Below are 23,643 nucleotides of genomic sequence, written 5' to 3' on the forward strand. Positions count from 1 at the left end.
TTTTCTTTTCACTGATGGCCCACAAAGATGTATTACTCTTACTGTCTGAGGGTCCTGTAGATTTTTTTCGAGTAATTGTATAAAGGTGAACAATAAAAATAGGAAATGAACCTAGATGGGAATCAATAAAGTGATAATATCTCTTACGTTGTATGGCGTCCTCTCTTTTTCCTTACAAAGCTAACTTGGGTTTTCAACGTGTGCTGCTTTTTAGTTAGAATTTCGTCATGTGACTTAATCTTTGTGCTTAGACAAAATAAATAATTAAATCACGTGGAATCGGGGGCTAAGGAAGGTGTGTAATTGGTCACACAGCTGGTCTTATTGTACTAATAATTGTGTGTGTGTGAAAGTGTATTTAAATAGTGAAACTAAATGAATGCCGTACTCTCGATAAGAACAGGTTTTAACCCAACACACACCTTCCTATACATCATCCTTCACCCAAGCCTTGTAATAATGTATAATAATGTATAATAATGTAGTGACTCTTTCAACACGTCCATGTGTCTAACACAGCGTCTAACTCACATGATCATGTAATGCACATCCAGACAATGCATTAACGGTGAAGGTGTCAGACAACGAAACCAACGTATCAGACAGCGAAATCCGGAAGGTCACTCTATACGCATGATCTCACTGGATACAGCAGGGCTGCTAAAGCTGAACATTTCAACTGATGAATGTAGTCGTGGCCTAATGGCTAGAGATTTTGACTCCTAACCCTAAGGTTGTGGGTTCGAGTCTCGGGCTGGCAATACCACGACTGAGGTGCCCTTGAGCTAAACACAGACCCACCCCAACTGCTCCCCGGGCGCCGCAGCATAAATGGCTGCCCACTGCTCTGGGTGTGTGTTCACGGTGTGTGTGTTCACTTTGGATGGGTTAAATGCAGAGAATTAATTCTGAGTATGGGTCACCGTACTTAGCCATATGTACCTTAAATAATCGGGATGTTTCAGCTAGGAAAAGTGTTTCAAACCCTAAGAAGCTCTTCATCTGAACATCCTGACATTTATTTCGTACTAAACCGAATCGCCGTGGATGTTCTCACCAGTTTTGTTCAGAATTTATTGTTTTGGGAGGAAAATAACAAGAATTTTGAAAAAATATATGGAAAGATTTGAACTAAAGGCTTACAAATGAACAAAGAAACAAAACTAGATTTATGTTGTAGGTTTCTATAATGTATAATTTTACTATCATTCATACTACAGTTATTTCCTTTAAGCAGTGAACGCTATGTTTATTAAGTTTTGTTGAAATGAGGAACGTAAAATAAATGGAAAAGAAATAAATCTTTTCAAATGTTTGCAAATAATAATAATACACCCTTAGGCAGGATACACCCTTAATGGAGTGCCAACCCATTACAGGGCACACACACACACTCTCATTCACTCACACACACACACACTACGGACAATTTTCCAGAGATGTCAATCAACCTACCATGCATGTCTTTGGACCGGGGGAGGAAACCGGAGTACCCGGAGGAAACCCCCGAGGCACGGGGAGAACATGCAAAGTCCACACACACAAGGCGGAGGTGGGAATCGAACCCCCAAACCCGGAACGTGCTAACCACTAAGCCACCATGCCCCCCTATTTATTATTTTTTTATTTAATTTTAGATATTTTAATTAATTTTACATAAAAAAAAGGTTATTCCTAAGAGATGGAGCGTGAAAAGTTAAATGTTTCAACTGAACAGAGATCGATACTGTAGTGTTAATGAGAGACAATTCTACACACCACATATTTACATACCGATGTCTTTAAAGTTACTTTAAAGTTAGTCTCGAGTTTGGACTCCTTTAACGATCTCTCCATTAGTCGTCCGTATGTCCAAACGAATGATAAACCTGTATGTGTCTCCCAATATCAGCACATAGAACATTGTTCCCTTGTGTCCTGCTTTATCATGCTGTTGCAGACACATGGTTACGGGTAAAGGGCATCCTAAAAAAAGAACGATATGCTCCGGTGTGGACAGACCAGTCTGCTCAATGACATGGAGAGAGCTGAGAAGACTCTGTTTCGCCTGGAGCAAGGTACGATAAAAAAAAACTCTTACTGCACTTCTAACAGCAAGCTAAAGGTTCCTCTGAATGCCTTCTTTGCGACAGATGTAGTCGGTAACTTGAGGTTTGTTTTTTACTTCTCAATCTTTTTTGCACTAAAGCTCAGGAGGACCAGAATATCCTATCCTGTAGGTACAGGTTTAGCAGCAGGCTTTGGTTTTTGTTTACATTTTCTTTTCTGTTCCTATGTGGATCTGTTCATGTTGTACGTCTATACTGAACGTAGATGGGCTACGTAAAAAGTGTCACACAAGTGTAAATATGTCGGGGTATATTGCTGGATTGGTGACCGTAAACAGCAAGATAGTACAAGCACATGTACGAGATAGTACAAGACACCTTAGTATCTTTAGGCAAAGCACTTGAGTAAGACCGAGGTCAAGTAAGCTTAAGTCTGAACAACTTGTGTTCTGTCTTTTTTTTTTTTAAACGGCTGTTTCTTTGCTTCTTTCAGGCTTCGAGCTTCAGTTCCGACTGGGCCCAACTTTGCAGGGAAAGAATGTGCACGTTCACACCAATTACCCTGCACCACGACAAACATTCAACAGGTCTGAATTCCGTGTCCTCGAATGGATCTACCCCGGTGGAAAGGAGTTCGACTCGGACAAGTATTGCAAACTGGACCTGGAGATTGCTGGCTCGTACCAGTATTACTTTGGATGTGGGTGAGTGTTGGATTGTGCTATTTTGAATTTGATTCCTTTGTTTGGAATTTTTATTGTAATAAAAACATTCTAAACAGCGCTGTATCGTTTTACCATCATCTGTTGTTTTGCCTCCAGGGATGAAGAGAGAAATGGTGGTGGATATTTTGTGGTGGACCCCGTGCTACGAGTGGGCCATGAAAGGAAGGTACTCCCTTTGGATAGCATCACCTCTCAGACTTACCTGTCTAAGTGCCTCGGGCCGCTGGACGAATGGCTAGACAGACTCAGAGTGTCCAAGGAAACGGGTGAGTACTGTATATGAACTGCTTAAATGATAGCGATACTAAAGTATTGTTTGTTGATATGGAACGATTTCCCTGGTGGGATTTAGAGCCATAACATGTAGCTGGTTGGGTGTCTAGGCAAAAGTGTCTGTTCTTTTTGTGTCAGGTTACAATATGATCCACTTGACGCCACTGCAGACGTTGGGTGAGTCACGTTCCTGCTACTCGATTGCTGACCAGCTGGAGCTGAACCCAGATTTCTCTCCTCCGGGAAAGAATTACACATGGAACGATGTGGGGAACCTGACCGAGAAGATCAGGAAAGAGTGGAACATGGTTTGCATCACAGACGTTGTATACAACCATACAGGTACAAAGTCTTTAATGACTGCCTCATGGCTCAAGAAAAACTTTTGTACGGTCTAAATCAGTGGTCCCCAAACCCCGGGCCGTGGACCGGTACCGGTCCGTGGACCAAATGGTACCGGGCTGCCCAAGGAACATTAAATTATTCCCATTTTATTTACTGTGGTGTATTTCTCTCGGGTTTGTGCGACTTTCCATGGACGAGAGGTTAACCGGGAGCTGAGAGACGTCACCTAAAGCCGCACCGATACCGCGCATGCGCAAAATATCATGATATCGGGCCGGGTTTAGGTGACGTCTGGAGCTGAGCGGCTGCAAGCGGCAGTGGTGTTGTAGCTTTGGTGGAGAGAGAAGGTGTGTATCGCTCTTCTCTCTGTTCACCGGTACTTTGTCATGTTTAACAGTGCTTGGTGTACGTGTATATTGTGTTTGCTCAAATTTAACCCACAAATTAGCAAAAATGAGCACGAAACAGACGTCGTTAGGAAGTTAGAATCTCTGCCGGTGTTCTGGATTAAAGTCATGGCGGAATACCCTGAGATTGTCACCACAGCACTTACATCCCTATCGCCATTTCCGACATGCTATCTGTGTGAAGCGGGGATTTCTGCAGTGACGGCAACCGAAACAAAACGACGGAATAAACTGGACATAAGCGACACACTTCGGTGTCATTGTCTCCTATTACCCCAGATGGAACCGTCTCGTTGTAAAGAAACAAGCTCAGGGTTCTCATCGATTTAGCGTTGTAGTGAGTTAAAAAGGCATGTTTAAATACAATTACATTAAAATTAATAATTTGAATTTAATTGTATAGCCACCACCCCCCACCCCCAGCGGGCCGCGGTAAAATGATCAAACATTGAGCGGTCCGCGTCGAAAAAAAGGTTGGGGACCTCTGGTCTAATTGACCAAATTTTAACAAAAGTATGGTGTATACAGAGAAGATAACACACGAATTCTTATTATAGGTAATAACACTGATTAGTCAAACCTTTGGAGCAGACTTGGAGGACATAAATCTTTAAGGTCTTCCAAGAACCCCCTTTCAAGTGACCTGCAACCCAGGGTTTGTAAACACATTGTTACCAGTCTCCCAAACTACATGGAAAAATTCTATCCACTAGGAGCAAAACCCCTGACCTTTTCAGCTACTGGTTCGAGACTGAACTGTTTGCTGCCAATGCAGAACCAACCTCAGAGCAGCAGTGTTGCAGTGGCAGATGTCCCGGTTGCATCATTCTTAATCAACATTCTCAGCATTCTGGAAGCTCTGTTGCTGTTGATAGATCGATATCAATTTTCGAAACATGCCTTGATGGAATGAGGTCTTAGGAAAATGGGTCAAAAGGTTTTAAAGGACAGATGTGAGTTGGCAGCAGGAGTACCATGGTACTGTGGCTTCCTGGCCAGCAAACCGCTAGTGCTTGACAATGGTGTGGTCTTTTGACATTTCACTGATACTGTCGGGCTCTAAAAGTAGAGCTTGGCATTATCTCTGCCATTACTGTATTTCATTCTGTCCTCTGTATGTGATGGGACGATGTCAAAACTCTCTTTAATCCTGACTGGCTTAAGCAGCACACTCTTGCTTGGTCATATTGGTATGACTGAAGGTCGATGTCCACTTTACATAAAAACTGTGACTTGTAACTTTTGATGACCTGACACTCACCTGTGAACCTCCAGCAGGTCTACCCACACATTAACTATTTGCTAAAGGTTTGATATAGATTTAAGGTTGTCCAGTACAGTACAGTACACATACTAAATTGGAGGTAAATTGGTGGTGGGAGTTTTCAGAAAGACGTTATACTGTACTGTCGCTTTTAAAGCAGAACATCTAGAACTAGAACACAAAATGTTTCGATATATTAAGAAAGCTATTTATCTTCAGCCATGCTCCCGGTGGGCTACCCATCTGTTTAGTTTAATTCTAGTCTTGGTTAAACATGGCTGGTTGGGTTAAATTGGGACTTCTAAAACAAATGTTCAAGCTAAACCTCATAAGAGATGAATCTAATGATTATGCATATGGCATACTGTGAGAAACAAGAACTGTAACCTACTGTGAAGCATGAAAGGAAGCACGAATAGAAAAAATGACATTCATAAAATAATATAATAATAATAATAATAATAATAATAATAATAATAGTTTTCTATAAGGTTAAAAGAAAGAAAAAAGTTATATATAGTGGATTAAAAATGACCGTGAGACATGTCAAACCCAGCGTTCACAAGGACACTCACTTGCCCTCATCCTGAAATTCAACACCACCGAGGATTAACGGTTAAAATGGTAGATGGTATATGAATGTATGAACTTATGCTAGGTAAAGTCACACAGCTTCAGTTAAGATTTACTTCAAACATCACAAAAAGGGAAAAATCTGTTTGTTAATGACGTCGTTACCGGCGACAGATGGGACGGACTGAGCGTTTCAGAAACTGCTGATAATCAAATAATCAGATGTTTCACTTGGCACCATCTCAACAGAACCGGACAGTCAATTGACTGCATTTTTCCATTTTTTCCCAGTTTAGTTTAATTGCAGCGTGTCGTTTGATCGGTCCTCGGAGTGATAATTCTGTGCTTCTATGATCGCTTGTTTGAAAGCTCCTATTAAAGAGGCCAGCGAGTGTAAAGTCAAATACAGATTTATACTCGAGCTATTTTATCGTCCTATTCATATAAATTGTTTTTTTTTTTTTGCCCTTCTTCTTCTGAGTAGCGGTTAACAGTAAATGGCTGAGTCTTCACCCTGAATGTGGCTACAACCTGGCGAATTCTCCTCACTTAAAGCCAGCCTGGATACTGGATCGAGCTCTCTGGCACTTCAGCTGTGACATCGCGAATGGAAAGTACAGTGACAGAGGCCTACCAGCTCTGGTTGAGGATGAAAAGAAGCTCAGTGTGAGTTTGGATTACGGAGAACTATTATGGTCTGTCAAGATTTGCTGACCATAACCTAGTATAATTATTCTTATATCATATAACCATAGTGATTTTGATTTCTAACTTCTGTGAGAAAATAAAATCCTACATCACGATAAATGAGTCACACTTTCTTTTTCTAGACACTTCGTGAACTTCTGTGGAAGGAGGTTTTTCCTCACCTGAGGCTCTGGGAGTTTCTCCAGGTCAATGTCGAACAAGCCATAGAGCAGTTTAATAAACTTCTGCAGACCAGTGAGTGTCTCAACGCTGTACTCTTGCATTGTAAAAGCTCAGGATGTAATTCTAACTTGTGTTCTTGTACCATAGATGGCAAACCTGCTGGGAAAGAAATGAAGAAGGAACAGAAGCTGAAGATCATACAGGACCCCGAGTTCAAACGCTTTGGCAACACAGTGGACATGAAGGTGGCACTGGACATGTTTGGCAGGCACACGTAAGTTCTCTGACCTAAAATGTGCCAGTTCCTCAAGGGTCAGTACACTGTGATTGACCAGGATTTCCAATCAGTCAAAGAGATGCGTTAATATGTGTAGATGAATGTCCCATTCTCACCTTATGTCGTGGACAAAGCTTATATGCTGCCAAATTGAGATGAAGCTGGAAAATAGATGGACTTAGTGACTGCTAAATGGTCTAAATGGTAGTATTTCTTTCAAGAAGGAAGGAACAATTCTTTCAGTCATTCATTCATTCATTTCCTACTGCTTATCTAAACTTCTCGGGTCACGGGGAGCCTGTGCCTATCTCAGGTGTCATCGGGCATCGAGGCAGGATACACCCTGGACGGAGTGCCAACCCATCACAGGGCACACACACACTCTCATTCACTCACACACTCACACACTACGGACAATTTTCCAGAGATGCCAATCAACCTACAATGCATGTCTTTGGACCGGGGGAGGAAACCGGAGTACCCGGAGGAAACCCCCGAGGCACGGGGAGAACACAATTCTTTCAGTCATAATCAATTACATTCATGTCCATAAACATACGATCACGTTTTGATAGACTTTAATAGAGTAATTTATTCTAACCCTAACCCTAACCCTAATCTTAACCCTAACCCAGCTATAAATCCATTAGCTAATCTACCAGAGAGATAAAAGCTCTAAGTTGTTAATCAGTCTTGAGCTTCGGTTGCCAAGATACATACCTGACCAGGCTAAGTATTGGTAACTAAGGGTGCTTTCACACCTGCCTTGTTTAGTTCGGTTGAATCGTACCAGAGTTCGATCGCTAATTTGGTGCGGTTCGTTTGGGCAGGTGAGAACGCAGCAATCGAACTCTGGTGCGCACCAAAAGCGGACCAAACGAGCGTACTCCTTGAAGAGGTGGTCTCAGTACGCTTTTGAACGAACTCCGGTACGGTTCATTTGTGGTGAGAACACAATCCAAGATCGAATAGACCTAACTGCAAAAAGTATTGCGCATTTTGGACTAAACCGGCTGCCGTAGTGGGTCGTTGGCAATATTTTCGGAAGATGAGCATGTCACGGTTTCGCAAAAGTAATGCTCGAAGCCTCCTGTCTTCGCTGTTTGCAGTGCATTAAAATGATAAGCCGCATCCACGCTTCATTCTGAAAATGAAGACTTTGCATAGAAAGCTGTATACAAGTGATGTAGTAGATTACAACCACCAACATAATCGCAGCGCGCGGTCGTCTCTCCATGGTGTACTGTATGCTGTATTTTACTCTTTTTGTTTACTTCCGGAGTTTCGTTGAAATTTCCCGCACGTTTATTCTGACTAATCGAGAAGCAGTTTAGGAAATACGCTCAAAAACATGTGGCCAATGAGTGATGTGGATGTTATCACATGACTGCAATTTGGTTCGTTTCAACTGGTGCGGAACAGAACGATCGGTGAGGTGTGAAAAGGAACCAAAACTGATAAAAAGCTACAATGGGTCATTTTTTGCTTTTGGTCCGGACCAAATGAACCGAACTATAGGTGTGAAAGCACCCTGATATACAATATACATATATATATAGAGGTATAGTATTGAGGTGTGAGGCATCTTTGTGAAGAGATAATTTTGTTTAAATATGTTCAGGATATTGAAGTTTAGATTTGACCGAACTCGAACATTTCCTTAAGTAAATTATAAGCTCTTTTTACTAATCGACAGGAACAGCCTATCAGCGATACAAGTATGCTGTGATATGTTCAAGAAGAGTTTGGAGAAATTGAACTCGGAGTGCTGTAAGGAAATGCACAGCCATCATGAGAAGGTCTGTCCCTGCTCACACTTTTCAAATCCTTAAAAAAATCTGATGATACAATCGATGAACACGACCCCTCCTGGTGTTTATGCTCAGGCTGTGAACTGCATAGTGGAGACTGTGAGATATGAGCGTCTTGCCAAAAACGGTCCCAAACTTGGCTCGGTGTCCGAAAAACATCCTTTGGTTCAGAGGTAAAGGTTTGTTATGCGATATATAAAGACACTGAACTATACCTAACATTAAAAAAAAATCTTAAATGATTCTTTTTTTTAATACAGATATTTCACTTTCCCATTTGAGGACATGTCAATGGAGGAGGAGGAACTGCTGCTTCAAAATGCAGGTGATGCGTGTCATCTCCAAGCTCACAATGGATGGGTGATGGCAGATGATCCCCTCAGGAACTTTGCAGAACCAGGTGGGTCTCTCATTTTTGTTTGACAGAAATTTTTGTTTGAACAAAATGACCATAACTGGTCCAAAGGAACATCTAGTAGTATTTTTTCGCTCAAATACCACTCTAGCATTTAATCAAGTCTTGGTCTTGGTCACCAATGCACCATAAAACTGGTCTAGATCGGTGTTTTACACATGGTCACGTGGGGTATTCTAATTTACTCATTCATTCATTTTCTACCGCTTATCTGAACTACCTCGGGTCACGGAGAGCCTGTGCCCATCTCAGGCGTCATCGGGCATCGAGGCAGGATACACCCTGGATGGAGTGCCAACCCATCACAGGGCACACACACACTCTCATTCACTCACACACTCACGACAATTTTCCAGAGATGCCAATCAACCTACCATGAATGTCTTTGGAACGGGGGGAGGAAACCGGAGTACCCGGAGGAAACCCCCGAGGCACGGGGAGAACATGCAAACTCCACACGCACAAGGCAGAGGTGGGAATCGAACCCACGACCCTGGAGGTGTGAGGCGAACGTGCTAACCACTAAGCCACCGTGCCCACCAGTATTCTAATTGAATTTGTTTATTCTTTCTTTCACCAGGCTCTAACGTCTACTTGAGGAGAGAACTAGTCTGCTGGGGTGACAGTGTGAAGCTCCGCTATGGAAATAAACCTGAGGACTGTCCATATCTGTGGAACCACATGAAGAAGTATACAGAGATAACTGCCAAACACTTCTGTGGTTTACGTTTGGATAATTGCCATTCCACACCTCTACATGTGGCTGAGGTGGGATATTTTTATAAATTCCTACTTAATTCTCTGAGGTATTTCACATAATGAAATCTAACGGTATTAAACCTAAGAGGTTTTGATAACTGATTCCTTAAATTGACTGATTGAATGTTAACTAGTCCAACCCGATGAGTCTAACCAAATCAAGCACTGTATTGGAATTCACCTTATGTTCTAGGCAATGTTAGCTGCTGCCAGGGCAGTCCGACCCAACCTGTACGTGATAGCTGAGCTCTTTACAGGCAGTGACCAACTCGACAATACCTTTGTCAACCGTCTGGGGATAACAAGTCTTATCAGAGGTATTGCAAAATCCTGGGAAAGAACTTGCTATATGGATCAAGTTCAACTGATTGTAGTTATGCAATTTTACTGTCATAATTTGTCAAAATGACTTGAAAACCCCTTTGTTAACAACTTATAGTAATGCCAGTGGTCAGCAACCCTGTTAGATATCTACAATATCTTCAGTATCTTTCATTGGAGTTCAGTTACCAAATCATGAAATACAGACAAGTCATAGCTGGCCATCATACCATCAACTGACGAGAACTCTAGATAGTTGACCAGACTAAACTGTCCATTGTGTTTTTCACCAGAGGCAATGAGTGCTGTGGACAGTCAGGAGGAAGGCAGGCTGGTGTATCGCTTCGGTGGGGAACCTGTTGGGTCCTTCTTTCAACCCAAACTAAGACCTTTGGTTTCAGGCATAGCGCATGCTATGTTCCTTGACATTAGCCATGACAATGAGTGTCCTGTCCAGGTTGGTAGAGAAGGAGGTTTCATGAGTTCTGTACTTATGAGTTGGTAAGCAAACTACAGACCTGTTTGTGAATGTTCACTTTATTTGCATTTGTTAAAGGTTCGGTCTGTGTCCGACTGCCTTCCTAGTTCTGCAATTGTGTCTATGGCATGTTGTGCCACAGGAAGTACCAGAGGATATGATGAACTCGTTCCTCATCAGGTAACAAGCATAGCAAACTTGCTAATAGGTCCCGAATTGGGTGTTATTTTACGAGATCAGTATTTAATGTCGGGTCTATGGCTAGTTTTTATGTGTAATCTTTCTGCGTAATTATATCGCATCAGATTTCAGTAATCACAGAGGAGCGTTTGTACACGAGATGGAACTCTGATGCCACACATCCATCTCCTGGGGAGGTGAACCTCCAGTCAGGCATCCTGGCAGGAAAACTGGCACTCAACAGGCTTCACCATGAACTGGCTGAGAAGGGTTTCACACAGGTCTGCATGACACATAAGACCAAATCAAGCTGAGCTTTAAAAATGAGAAAATTGTATACTTTTTTGTACAGCCATTTATGTATATGTCAATTTGTGTGTGTTGTAGGTTTTTGTAGACCAGCTGGATGAAGACATTGTGGCTGTAACCAGGCACTGTCCCAGCACACACCAGTCTGTGGTGACTGTGTCTAGAACAGCGTTCAAAAACCCCAAAACACACCACTATAATGAAAGAGTGTCTCCCATGTTCATACCAGGTCTGAATACCATCACACTACATCAGACAAGTTTTGCATTAATGATAAATCATAATTGTATGGTGTGCTGCACACACTGTTACTGCATAGGCCAGATAGATGAGGTGATCCTGGAGGCACATACAGTGGAGAGAGACTCTGGCCCCTATGTGAAAGATGAGAAGTGCATACATGGCATGCCTGAGTACACGGTGGAGCTCAAGGAACACCTCCAGGTAATCTGAGCCTGAGTGACCAACACAGCAACCCCTCTGGCAGGATGTCGCTAAACTGTTAGATCAGCTGGAAAATCCAGCATGCTGTAATGACTAATAAATAGTTTCAGATGCCTGGAGCTGTAAACAGTAGTAAGCAATAATAATTAGAACTAGTGTAACAGCATAAAAATATCTGACACATGACAGAAATAGGGCATGAAATAGGACAACATGGTGCTCAAAATGGTGAACAATGTTCTGTTTTAGGTCCCTACTTGTCTTCTTTTATATCGAGTCCAGTAGATATACAATTTAAAAATAAACGTAGGCTTTCACTTATATGCCGATGACACTGCCGATGACTGTGGTTATCGTCATTTAGATTGTAGGGTAATTTTATTCTATAAACAAACTAAGCATGAACTAAATATTGATTGAGGGAAGTTTAAGAACAGGAACAACAGAAAATGACAGAGAATCTTATTTCTGTGGATTTCTGTTGATTTGTTTTAACAGCTTAAGGACAGCCAAGTTGTTAAACAAGGAGATGCCACAAGAAACGGTGGCAATGAGTTTGTCCATGAGATCATTTTTGATCGTCTTAGTCCGGGCAGCGTGATTGCTTTCAGGTAAACACATACATCTAATACTGACTACAGAACACTTTAACAGAGCTTTAATCACTATTCTGTCAATGACATGTGGCTACCCTTGTGCAGGGTGAGTCTGGACCCCAAATCTCGGGACTTGGTTGGCTTCCTGCGTACTCAACTCTGTCAATTTAATCGCATGTACAAATTGGGCAGTCTGACTGACCCTAATGTTCCTAGCATCCTGAAAATATCCCTGGAATTGTAAGCCTACTAAATTTATTTTTTATTTTTGGACTACAATTAATTCTTGTTGCACAGATTGTAATTGAATTAACTTTCAACACCAAAGCCTCGTCTCCAAACTGTCCTTGGCCGAGCTGAATGTCTTGCTATTCCGCTGCAATGACGAGGAGTGTGAAGACGGAGGCGGATGCTACCATATCCCATCCTGGATGTCTCTAAAGTATGCAGGCCTTCAAGGTACTGTGAACGAGTCTACAACTTGCTGTAAGTCTTTGTGAACCGAAGCTCTCTATTTCTACTGAAATACAAAACTCTTTGTTTTTTCCACAGGGTTCATGTCAGTGCTTTCCGACATTCGGCCCAAGAATGACCTCGGCCACCCGTTTTGCAACAACCTGAGGCAAGGTGACTGGATGCTTGACTACATTAGCTCTCGTCTTATGAATAAAGAAGGTGCACTAAAAGAGGTAAAGCTCAAAAGCTCCTTCACTTGTCCGCCGTTGTTCTCTTCTGAAAACGATCGTCTATGACACTTGCTCTAATATTCTCTGACTTTCATAGGTTGGGAAATGGTTTTATGCCATTTTTGCCTATCTAAAAAGAATCCCACGCTACCTCGTTCCATGTTATTTTGATGCCATCATTGCTGGGGCATACACTACAGCTGTTGATGTTGTCTTTAATAAGATGTCAAGGTTTGTCCTAAATACTTGTTTTCTACTTTTTCCCCTTATTATTAGCAGCACAATTATTTATTTATTGTATTTTTAGCATTTCCTTCTTATTTTCTATTTGTTTGTTATATTGAGCTCTACTTCAGGCTTAACCCCTCTATGGTGGTTTCGGCAATCTGATTTTCTTGTATGTGACCGATATAGTTTGCATCCATCCATCCATCCATCCATCCATTCCTCCATCCATCCTTAAATTCATCCATCCATACACTTGACCACCCACCATCGACCGACATACCTACTGACCTACAAAACAGTCAACTCACCTACCATTCATTCAACCATCCATCCCACCTATTAATCATACTATCCCACCTACCAATCAGCAAATTCACAGCAATTCACCATCCATCCATCCATCCATCCATCCATCCATCCATCCATCCATCCATCCATCCATCCATCCAATCATTCATCTAGCTGTCCACTCACATACCTATCTAACCATCAGTACATTCATCTAAGCATCCAACCACCACTGATTCTCCAACCCACACTCTAATCTGACATATCTCCCTCCCAATCTGAAACATCCATCCATTCTTCCATTCACCCAATCATGAGTACACCCACAATCCTGGTCAGTCATCCACCATTATCAACCCATTTATCTAAACACCAACAAAAGGGAGAACCGGAAGGTCCTTTGGAATGTCTGTGTACAGTTTAGTCTGATTATCTCTAACTTACAGCTTTGTGAGAGTTGGCTCAACCCTGGTGAAGCAGTTGGCACTAGGCTCAGTGCAAATGTGTGGTGTGGGTCCTGTACCTGCCCTCCCTGCTCTTTCTCCTGCCCTGCAGGATGTCCCATATCGCCTCAACAACATCACTAAGCAGAAGGAGCAGTGCTGTGTGTCAGTGGCTGCAGGTACAGTACAGTATCATGGCCGAATAACTTAATACTCAAAAGCAATGGAAACAAGACCATTGTGTATCCTGTGAAATTTAAGCTGTCTGAATTTTGGATTTCCTTATACAGGCTTGCCTCATTTTTCATCTGGAATTTTTCGTTGCTGGGGCCGAGACACGTTCATAGCCCTGCGTGGCCTCATGCTGGTCACTGGAAGACATACAGAGGCAAGGTACAGTATACTTCAACCCACCAAACACAGGTCCAACAAATACTTCACCAAGAAGGTAAAGGCTTTTGAGAGGTCTTAGGATCTGAGTCAATAATATAGTGTGAGTTATAGTTTTAAGACTTTCTGCTGGGTGTACTGTAATATTTTGAACTTTTGTCCATTTTGGTACTTTTTTTCCAAGGTAGAAGAATATTTCCTAACATTGGTTGTGCTGCATCCTTTGTCACTGTGTGGCTACATCGGTGCTAATATCAGTGACACTATCATTGCCAACTTTGCAACCCCCTGTATTGCAACAAGTCTTTATTACATAAACATTCATTTCAGGAATATTATCCTGTCCTTTGCTGGTACTCTGAGACATGGCTTGATCCCCAACTTGCTTGGTGAAGGCACAAATGCTCGGTATAACTGCAGAGATGCCGTGTGGTGGTGGCTGCAGTGTATCCAGGACTACTGCACTATAGTCCCCGATGGTGTGGACATTTTATCATGCCACGTGTCGCGCATGTACCCTACAGATGACTCTGAACCCCAACCTGCAGGCACTGTGGTAAGAGCATAGGAATTGTTGCATATCGTATTTGTTTGATGTTTAGATTTTATATGTGCATTTATTCATTTAGCTGATAGTTTATATTTAGTATGTTTAGATATTGAATTATATTGAATAATTATTTTGTAAGTGCTATGGGACCATAGTACTGTGGGGACTGCGACTACTACTACTACTACTACTACTACTACTACTACTACTACTAATAATAATACTAATGCATTTTAATTATCCCAGGACCAGCCTCTGTACAATGTCATCCAGGAGTCAATGCAGCGCCATGCTCAAGGCATCAAATTCAGAGAGCGGTACGCTGGGCCACAGATCGACTGCAACATGAGAGATGAAGGTCAGGCAAGTTTTTATAATTATTTAAATGGCCTTGTAAAGCTGCCAGATTAATAAGGAATAAAATTCTTTTTGACCATGACCAAGGTTTTAATCCTTTAGTACCACAGTGATGTGTCAACACTGGAGACTCTCCTTCCAAAAATACTAAACACACCTCACCTTACAGTAAACTTCACTTGTAATCAACATTCAACATTTTCTGACCAATCAGAATCGAAAAAAGGAGTCAGCAACACTTTTTAAATATTACTAAGCAGAATCTTCTGGACAAGTTAAAATGAGATGTGAAAACTATTGTACAATTTCTTTGTATGTTGGAATATTTCCACTCTACCATCAGCTCCACCTCCGTTTATAATTTACAGGATTTAACGTCGACGCAAAAGTCGACCCGGAAACAGGCTTCGTTTATGGGGGGAATCGATTTAACTGTGGGACATGGATGGACAAAATGGGTGAGAGCGAAAAAGCAGGGAATCGTGGGATACCAGCAACACCCAGGTACTGCAGCCGTTCTTCTGTCCGTCTATTAAGTCGATAACGAATGTAAAAATGAAGTGGCTTGATTTTATTTATTTATTTATTTATTTTTATTTCAGAGATGGCTCTGCAGTGGAGATTGTGGGTCTTTGCAAGTCCACTGTGCGCTGGCTGACCCATTTGAACCAAAGCGGTCACTTCCCTTACTCTTCCGTCAGTACCTCGAGGGATGGTAGGACTTTTCTAATATTATATCCTGAAACAAAGGGAAATATCGTTGACTTAATAATGGACGTTAACCTACACTTCACCTTCGTTCAGGTGAAACTCAGACGATGTCTTACGAAGAGTGGAACCGCAGGATCCAAGATAACTTTGAGAAGAAGTTCTACGTGTCACCTGATCCAGAGGAAAAACATGAAAATCATCCAGAGCTAGTGCACAAAAGAGGCATTTACAAAGACACCTATGGTGCCTCCAGTCCCTGGTGCGATTATCAGCTCCGGCCCAATTTCACAGTCGCCATGGTGGTGGTAAGAACATACAATGGGCTTTAAATCCAAGATAAAAATTAATTTAGGTAAGAAATAACACACTCAGGGCTGTGATGTAATCAGTAATGGCAGAATTACCTTTACCACCCTGAAGTTTCCTCAAATATCAGGTCCCAATTTACCAGAAAAATAAAATTTTTTAAATTGTTGATGAGGGGGCACGGTGGCTTAGTGGTTAGCACGTTCGCCTCACACCTCCAGGGTTGGGGGTTCGATTCCCACCTCCGCCTTGTGTGTGTGGAGTTTGCATGTTCTCCCCGTGCCTCGGGGGTTTCCTCCGGGTACTCCGGTTTCCTCCCCCGGTCCAAAGTCATGCATGGTAGGTTGATTGGCATCTCAGGAAAATTGTCCGTAGTGTGTGAGTGTGTGAGTGAATGAGAGTGTGTGTGTGTGCCCTGTGATGGGTTGGCACTCCGTCCAGGGTGTATCCTGCCTCGATGTCCGATGACGCCTGAGATAGGCTCAGGCTCCCCGTGACCCGAGAAGTTTGGATAAGCGGTAGGAAATGAGTGAGTGAGAGAGTGAAAATTTGTTGATGAACTACAACACCATGCTTTTGTCTGTTGAATCACAGTGTGTGTGGTTGAATGGACAGTTGAATGGATAAATTGATGATAGAATGGCTGAAGTAATGGTTGAATTGATTGAAGGATGGCTGATGAAATGGGTGGATTGTATAATGGATGGATGCATGGCACCGAAGCCCATCTGCAGTCTCAGTTAATGTGGCCATACTTTTGGCCCCACTGGAGACATTCTGGTTCTGGTTATATGAGCAGTCTACATGAAAGTCTTTGTTTCAGGCTCCTGAGCTGTTTACACTGGATAAAGCATGGTCAGCGTTGGAGACTGCTGAGAAGAAGCTGCTTGGGCCATTAGGAATAAAGACTTTAGATCCAGAGTGAGTGAACTTATACAGTATATAATAACAAATACGATGTGGGTTAGGGTTAGGGTTAGGGTTAGGGTTAGCCTAACCCTAAGGCCAGCTTAAGACGAGTCTCCGGGAAGATTATCATAATTCAAAAAGTTCATAATTCCACATTTTACAGTGACATGGTTTACTGTGGCATCTATGACAAGGACCTGGACAACAACAACTACAACATTGCCAAAGGCTTCAATTACCACCAAGGACCCGTATGTCCCCTTCCTACCACCTTTAACAGAACATGAAAGTATATTAATGATAAATAAATATATTCATTCTTTTTTCCGTACTGTGTTTTGTCCACATCTTTGCCAGGAGTGGATTTGGCTGGTCAGTTACTTCCTTAGAGCCAAACTCTACTTTGCTAAGCAGATGAGCCGTGAAGTATACAATCAGACCGTGATTCTGATCAGAAACATTCTCTCCAGGCATATCGTCCACTTGGAAAGGTACGCTGAGAGAGCTCTTCAACATACTGTACATCTCAAGCGTTGTTAGGAAAAGCCGAATGTACGAGCAGTCTATTTTTATGTATTCTAGATCTCCCTGGAAAGGTTTACCCGAGCTAACCAATGAGAACGGACAGCATTGCCCTTTCAGCTGTGAGACACAAGCCTGGTCCATTGGCACGATCCTGGAAGTGCTGTATGATCTTTATAATCCTGAGGACTCGTAGATTTGTTGTTTTTCTTCATAACAGCAGGGCGGTTGTTTTCGGACTCCTTTCTGTTCCTTAATTTCCTCATTTAATACTTACGGATTTATATGTATATGTCTAGACATCAGTTTATTCCTCATTTATACAGATTTTAATCAGATTTTGTTTTTGTTTTTGTTTGCAAATGTAACTTTTCATGGTCAACATTTTAATGTTGATGCTCCTCATATATATCTATTTATTCATCATCATCAGTGCAAATGTAGTTTTTCGAGGTTAAACGTAAAGCCGTACTCGTCCGTTCACAGCGGGCGCGATATTGTGGCATAGTGATTTCTTCAAATAGATTAAATTTCATCTCTTCGGAAGACATAAAAATTTTGTGGTCCACAAATTTTATTGAATTATTTTGCTCTGAAGATGTAACTTTTTTTTTTTGCATGGAAATTGTCTGTTGAATCACAATATGAACGTGATTGTTTTTCTAGCCGTGTCATAAAAAAACAAACAAAAAAACAGTATTAAACAGAATTAAAATCTGATGCAAACTCGTGCATCTGCTCATGTTAAATTATGCTCCAGTGAATACTAAAAAATCTATTCTCTATTATTTCTCATGCCTTAGTAATTATTTAATTGACTCCTAGTTCCTGCCATTAGGTATGACCACTGAGTGTTCATACCGCTATTCTTCATTAATGAACCGTGTTTCTAACATTCAAGCATGTAGGTGATAAATAAGGTCCTGTGAGTCAGGTCACAGAGGACAGGACACCGTTCCTGCGAGAGAACATGTACAGTGCATCAGACCTCTGAGACGAGGTACGTAAATACACTCGGTCATATTTACAGGACAGATTTTCTCTAATGCAAGAGTCATATATTTATAAGCAACAATACGTGACAACAAGAACATAAAAGCCATTTTGTTAGAATAGACTTGTGATGTAAATGAGTTAGGGTTAACAATCACATGGTTGGTGTAGGGAGTAAAACATATTTTTGATATTTAAATTACTGTCTTAATGCTTTAAGGTTACATGGACATGGACACAATGACTTAGTGGGAATTATTATTGTTATTATGTTTTATTATCCGTGTTTTCTGGTTTTTTTTTTTTAAAGAGTTTTATGCCTCTTGTAATAATTTCCACACACAGTGTTGGTGCTCACATATAACACGATTACACTTATTACTATAGCACAGGTATGCAAATTACATTACTTTAAGTAAGATGACCTAATACACTCATTCATTCGTTCATTTACTACCGCTTATCCGAACTTCTCGGGTCACGGGGAGCCTGTGCCTATCTCAGGCGTCATTGGGCATCGAGGCAGGATACACCCTGGACGGAGTGCCAACCCATCACAGGGCACACACACACTCTCATTCACTCACACTCACACACTACGGACAATTTTTCAGAGATGCCAATCAACCTAACATGCATGTCTTTGGACCGGGGGAGGAAACCGGAGTACCCGGAGGAAACCCCAGAGGCACGGGGAGAACATGCAAACTCCACACACACAAGGTGGAGGCGGGAATCGAACCCCCAACCCTGGAGGTGTGAGGCGAACGTCCTAACCACTAAGCCACCGTGTCCCTAGATGACCTAATTATTAACTAAAATTAACTAAATTAATTAACTAAAATCCAGGATGAATAGAGAAAGGCCTCAGATGCTGCATGATGTTATTTCTGTATTTCAGAGGCTTCATCCTATGTGGATCCTTGGTGATGATCCTCAGCCTGATTCATCCGGTCACAGCTGCTTTTCTTTTCACACATCAGCATAAACGGTAAAGTCTTAGTATCGCAGCTTGTAGACCACCTACTTGTAAATTCATCACCTCGAAACTCTTGTTGTTGCAGACGATACGTTTTCATTTACACTGTATAAACACTGCTGTCGTTAAAGTGCTCGCAGGTAAAGAACAAGGCCTTACACTCATCACATCACATTACATCACATCTCTCTGCATAAACCACCGAAGTGATGTTTATGTTTCTGCACCTCGGCGTGATCTCTCCTTCAGGTGCTGGGAGGATTCGTTGGCTGGGAGACAGTTTTTTTTTCTGCTCCAAGAGATTTACAAGCACTTACGAACAATGGGTAAAAATTATTTCACTTTCTATACAATGAGGCATTTTGGTCAAACATGTTATTTCCATAAAGCATCATATATAAGAAGAGAACACAAAACAAACTCTTGAACCAGAATTTACTGTTTTTTTTGTTTGTTTGTTTTTTTTTTTTTTTGGGGGGGGGGGTTTGCTCAGTCTGTTGTTCTCTCAAGAGGATCTTTATGGTCAGAAGATATAATGATGTCATCTGTGATTATAATGAGCATGACATCCGGAATCGAGAAATTTTGACCTAGAAGGAATTTAGCTTGGCTGTTTGTCTACTATTTGCTGCCACCTTGTGGGGAAGTGAATACATGACATCGGGTGAAATGCTTATAACTTTCTTACTAATTTGTCAGTCACATCAGAAACTGTGTCTACGGTCTGTTACAATGTTTAAGTTATATAAGAAAATGAAATAAAAAGAAGTGTGAATAGAAAACAGAAACTGTACAGTCTGTATTATTATATTCATAATATTCATACCAAAAATAAATACATACTTAACTATACACGAGAAAAATTGTACATCTCTGTAAATAGTGTTTCTATAGTAACAGCTTTGACAATCACCTACAAAATAAAATAAAAAAGGTTTCACTATCTTCTAGTACAATTCCCTCTTTGGCCACTAGAGGGATTATTTATTTAATTATTTCAACTAATATTTATCTGTTTCAAATTAATGGTCAATTTTTAGTACGGTTATTTCAAAACGACACATTAGAATATATATATATTCTATATATATATATATATTCTATTTATATATATATATTTATTCTTTTATTCTTTTATATTTATATATATATATATTCTATTTATATATATATATATTCTATTTATATATATATATATATATATATATATATATATATATATATATAAATTGTGGTGAACATCATTGCACACACCTTCTGTCTGCATTAGAGCAGTGCTGAGACGACCCTCCCGATCCTCTACAACCCTCCGCGACCCTCTTTATCTTCTATGACCCTCTATGACCCACCTGATCTTCTACGACCCTCTACGACCCTCCTGATCCTCTACAACCCTCCGCGACCCTCCTGATCTTCTACGACCCTCTACAACCCACCTGATCTTCTACGACCCTCTATGACCCTCCTGATCTTCTACGACCCTCTACGACCCTCCTGATCCTATACAACCCTCTGCAACCCTCCTGATCCTCTACGACCCTTTAATGACCCTCTACGACCCTCCTTATCCTCTATAACCCACCTGATCATCTACAGTCCTCCTGATCCTCTACGACCCTCCTGATCCTCTACGACCCTCTACGACCCTCCAGTTCCTCTACGACCCTCTACGACCTTCCTGATCTTCTACGACCCTCTAAAATGTAGTATAATTATACTCTTTATTTGCCCTCTGAGCTTTATCTTTTACCTGCACGCCTCGATTTATAGCTGCATCCATATAATGAAGTTTTTACTTTCCAACTGAGCCAAAGAACAAACTTCTTTACCTGTCCACCGACACACCGGGGATGTTAAACAATATGTTTTACTTTTATTGTTTTTATTTGTGTGTGTGTGTGTGTGTGTGTGTGTGTGTGTGTGTGTGTGTGTGTGTGTGTGTGTTATAATCAGACCTGGTCATCTGCACTTTAGCCGTTTTATAATTTAACATCAGCAGAGAAGGAATTTAACTTGGCTGTTTGTTTACTATTTGCTGCCACCTTGTGGGGAAGCAAACACATGACTTCAGGCAAAGATTTATTTTTTTCATTAGCAGTTCTTCTCGTACGTCATACGCGTGTTTCTACGAGTGTGTGTGTGTGTGTGTGTGTGTGTGTGTGTGTGTGTGTGTGTGTGTGTGTGTGTGTGTGTGTTTTACAATCCATCATCTACATGCTTCTTTTATTAAAGTTCAAGTGTGTATATGCAATTTTCTTTACCAATTAGATGACAAATGAGGACATATTTTACATGGCAATGCAACTCTATGGAAACGTAACCTTAGTAAATAGTGTAACAATTTCTTCTACAGCTCTTTAAATAGCTCTTTTCCACTCTTTCCCATCTGGGCTTTAACACAATATATTAGCCATTACAAGGTTACCACTGAGACAGAAAGCAGATTAGTGGTTTTACCCCAAGGCAGTTGTTTCGAGCCAAATGTTACAGCTGTCTCTTCACATCATGATGCTCAGGATACATGAGAACAGACAGGTTCAGGAAGTGCAGCAGTTTCAGCTTTAATGTGCCCGGATCTGGCTAAACATACAGGTGCGTCTCAATAAAACAGAATGTCATGGAAAAGTTCATTTATTTCAGTAATTTAATTCTAATTAGTGAGACTCGTGTATTATATATCAGTACAATCAGCACAGACTGAAGTAGTTTAAGTCTTTGGTTCTTTTAATTGGGATCATTTTGGCTCACATTTAACAAGAACCCTCCAATTCACTCTCTCAACAATTAGACATCGACTCAAAACACCTGCAATGGGAACATGGGTGAAGACAGTCATGAGGCTGATCTGACAGTTGTCCACCTTATTGTCCAGTTATTGACACCCTTCACAAGGAGGGAAAGCCACAAACATTCATGTGTTATTGATGCTGAAGGGAAAAGTTTATGAATGATAGTGTTCAGTTCCATGACCCGTTCCATTGTACATGTCTGTGTATGTATGTAGTCATTCATAAGGATTGATTTATTGACACGTATATATATTTATTGACACGTATATATAGAGATGCTTAAAGTCAGGACTCACTGTCTAATAGTGCATGTGCAATAGTGCAACGTCTTGTGTTCGAAAGAATTCAGTATTGAACAATTTCTTTTATTTATTGTGTGTCTCATATTATAACTGGACCCGATTAGACGTAACGATGCGCCGAGATTATTGTATTTTTTTACACACACAGAAAATTATTGTGGAAAAAAAATGATCTGGAATAACAAAAGGAAGGAAAGAATCATTTGAATATTGATTTATTTATTTCAGAAATTACAGCAGGAATCAAATCATGTCCCATCAGATCAAACCAACATCCTGGAGTCCTTTTAAATGAGAATATTTCAAGTCGCTGATTATTAACAATAACAAGACCACTGTCACCACCACCACCACCACCGTCACCACCACCACCACCACCACCACCACCACCATCACCACCACCATCACCACCACCACCACCACCACCACCGTCACCACCACCACCACCACCACCACCACCACCACTAACAATAAGAGTTTGTGGGTGCTGGTAAACAGACAGCACAAATCCAAGACCAGGTATGAATGATAACCCACATCATATATATTTTATATATATATATAATTTTTTTTGAACAATTAATAATTCTCTATAGACACATATATAGGAAAATATAGCAAAGTCCAGTACCATTTCGTTTATAACAAAATCAGAAAAGTCAGGAATTGTTCATGGTTTGGGAGCGAAAGCACAAGACTGTGAGGAGTGAAAACACTAACAATATTCATTTTATTCATTTCGTTTACTCTGTTGACCATTTGTTCCAATGCCAGAAAAAAAACGTACGAGGCTCGTTCAGATTATCGACGCACTCTTTCTTACCTTCTTTGTACATTGTGAAAATAAAAATAACTGAAAGTTGTTCTGATGGCAAACAAAAACAAAGAAGAACGAACAGTTTATTGTACTCGGATCGACATTATTCGATAGATGTAGAAATGAGAGAAACATCAGGAAGAAACGACGTTAAGAAAACAGGACATACACTTTACTTAGGGATTCCGATGAATGGACGTGTTTTCATGACCGTTCTTCCATCCAACAAAACACTTTTATGTGTGTGATGTTTGTAAGAAAAGGATCAATAGGCATCA

The 23,643-nt window shown here is 41.0% G+C and overlaps 1 protein-coding gene across 1 annotated transcript; it reads left to right on the plus strand.

Moving 5' to 3' along the window:
* The first annotated feature begins 1,918 nt into the window (after positions 1-1,918).
* Positions 1,919-18,273, plus strand: LOC113663728 (glycogen debranching enzyme-like). Its single transcript, XM_047810807.1, has 33 exons — positions 1,919-2,057; positions 2,542-2,752; positions 2,870-3,039; positions 3,185-3,388; positions 6,120-6,301; positions 6,466-6,577; positions 6,653-6,779; positions 8,479-8,581; positions 8,669-8,766; positions 8,854-8,993; positions 9,589-9,776; positions 9,961-10,084; positions 10,382-10,545; positions 10,645-10,746; positions 10,872-11,027; positions 11,134-11,284; positions 11,375-11,499; positions 11,998-12,110; positions 12,201-12,335; positions 12,424-12,554; positions 12,648-12,784; positions 12,879-13,012; positions 13,744-13,919; positions 14,031-14,133; positions 14,461-14,686; positions 14,927-15,038; positions 15,406-15,541; positions 15,640-15,752; positions 15,842-16,053; positions 16,878-16,975; positions 17,127-17,214; positions 17,321-17,454; positions 17,546-18,273. Exons 1-33 carry the CDS (start codon positions 1,982-1,984, stop codon positions 17,679-17,681), a joined length of 4,617 nt encoding a protein of 1,538 aa, XP_047666763.1. The 5' UTR covers positions 1,919-1,981; the 3' UTR covers positions 17,682-18,273.
* The last annotated feature ends 5,370 nt before the right edge of the window (positions 18,274-23,643 follow it).

This window comes from Tachysurus fulvidraco, chromosome 3 (assembly GCF_022655615.1).
Source record: "Tachysurus fulvidraco isolate hzauxx_2018 chromosome 3, HZAU_PFXX_2.0, whole genome shotgun sequence".
NCBI lineage: Eukaryota > Metazoa > Chordata > Actinopteri > Siluriformes > Bagridae > Tachysurus > Tachysurus fulvidraco.

What these genes read in the sequence shown, in the direction of transcription:
- LOC113663728 (XM_047810807.1), top strand. Translation starts at nt 1,982, where the DNA reads ATGCTCCGGTGTGGACAGACCAGTCTGCTCAATGACATGGAGAGAGCT. An exon ending in ATGAACTCGTTCCTCATCAG is followed by an intron (nt 10,747 to 10,871) that starts GTAACAAGCATA and finishes ATATCGCATCAG; the next exon opens with ATTTCAGTAATCACAGAGGA. An exon ending in CTGAGAAGGGTTTCACACAG is followed by an intron (nt 11,028 to 11,133) that starts GTCTGCATGACA and finishes TGTGTGTTGTAG; the next exon opens with GTTTTTGTAGACCAGCTGGA.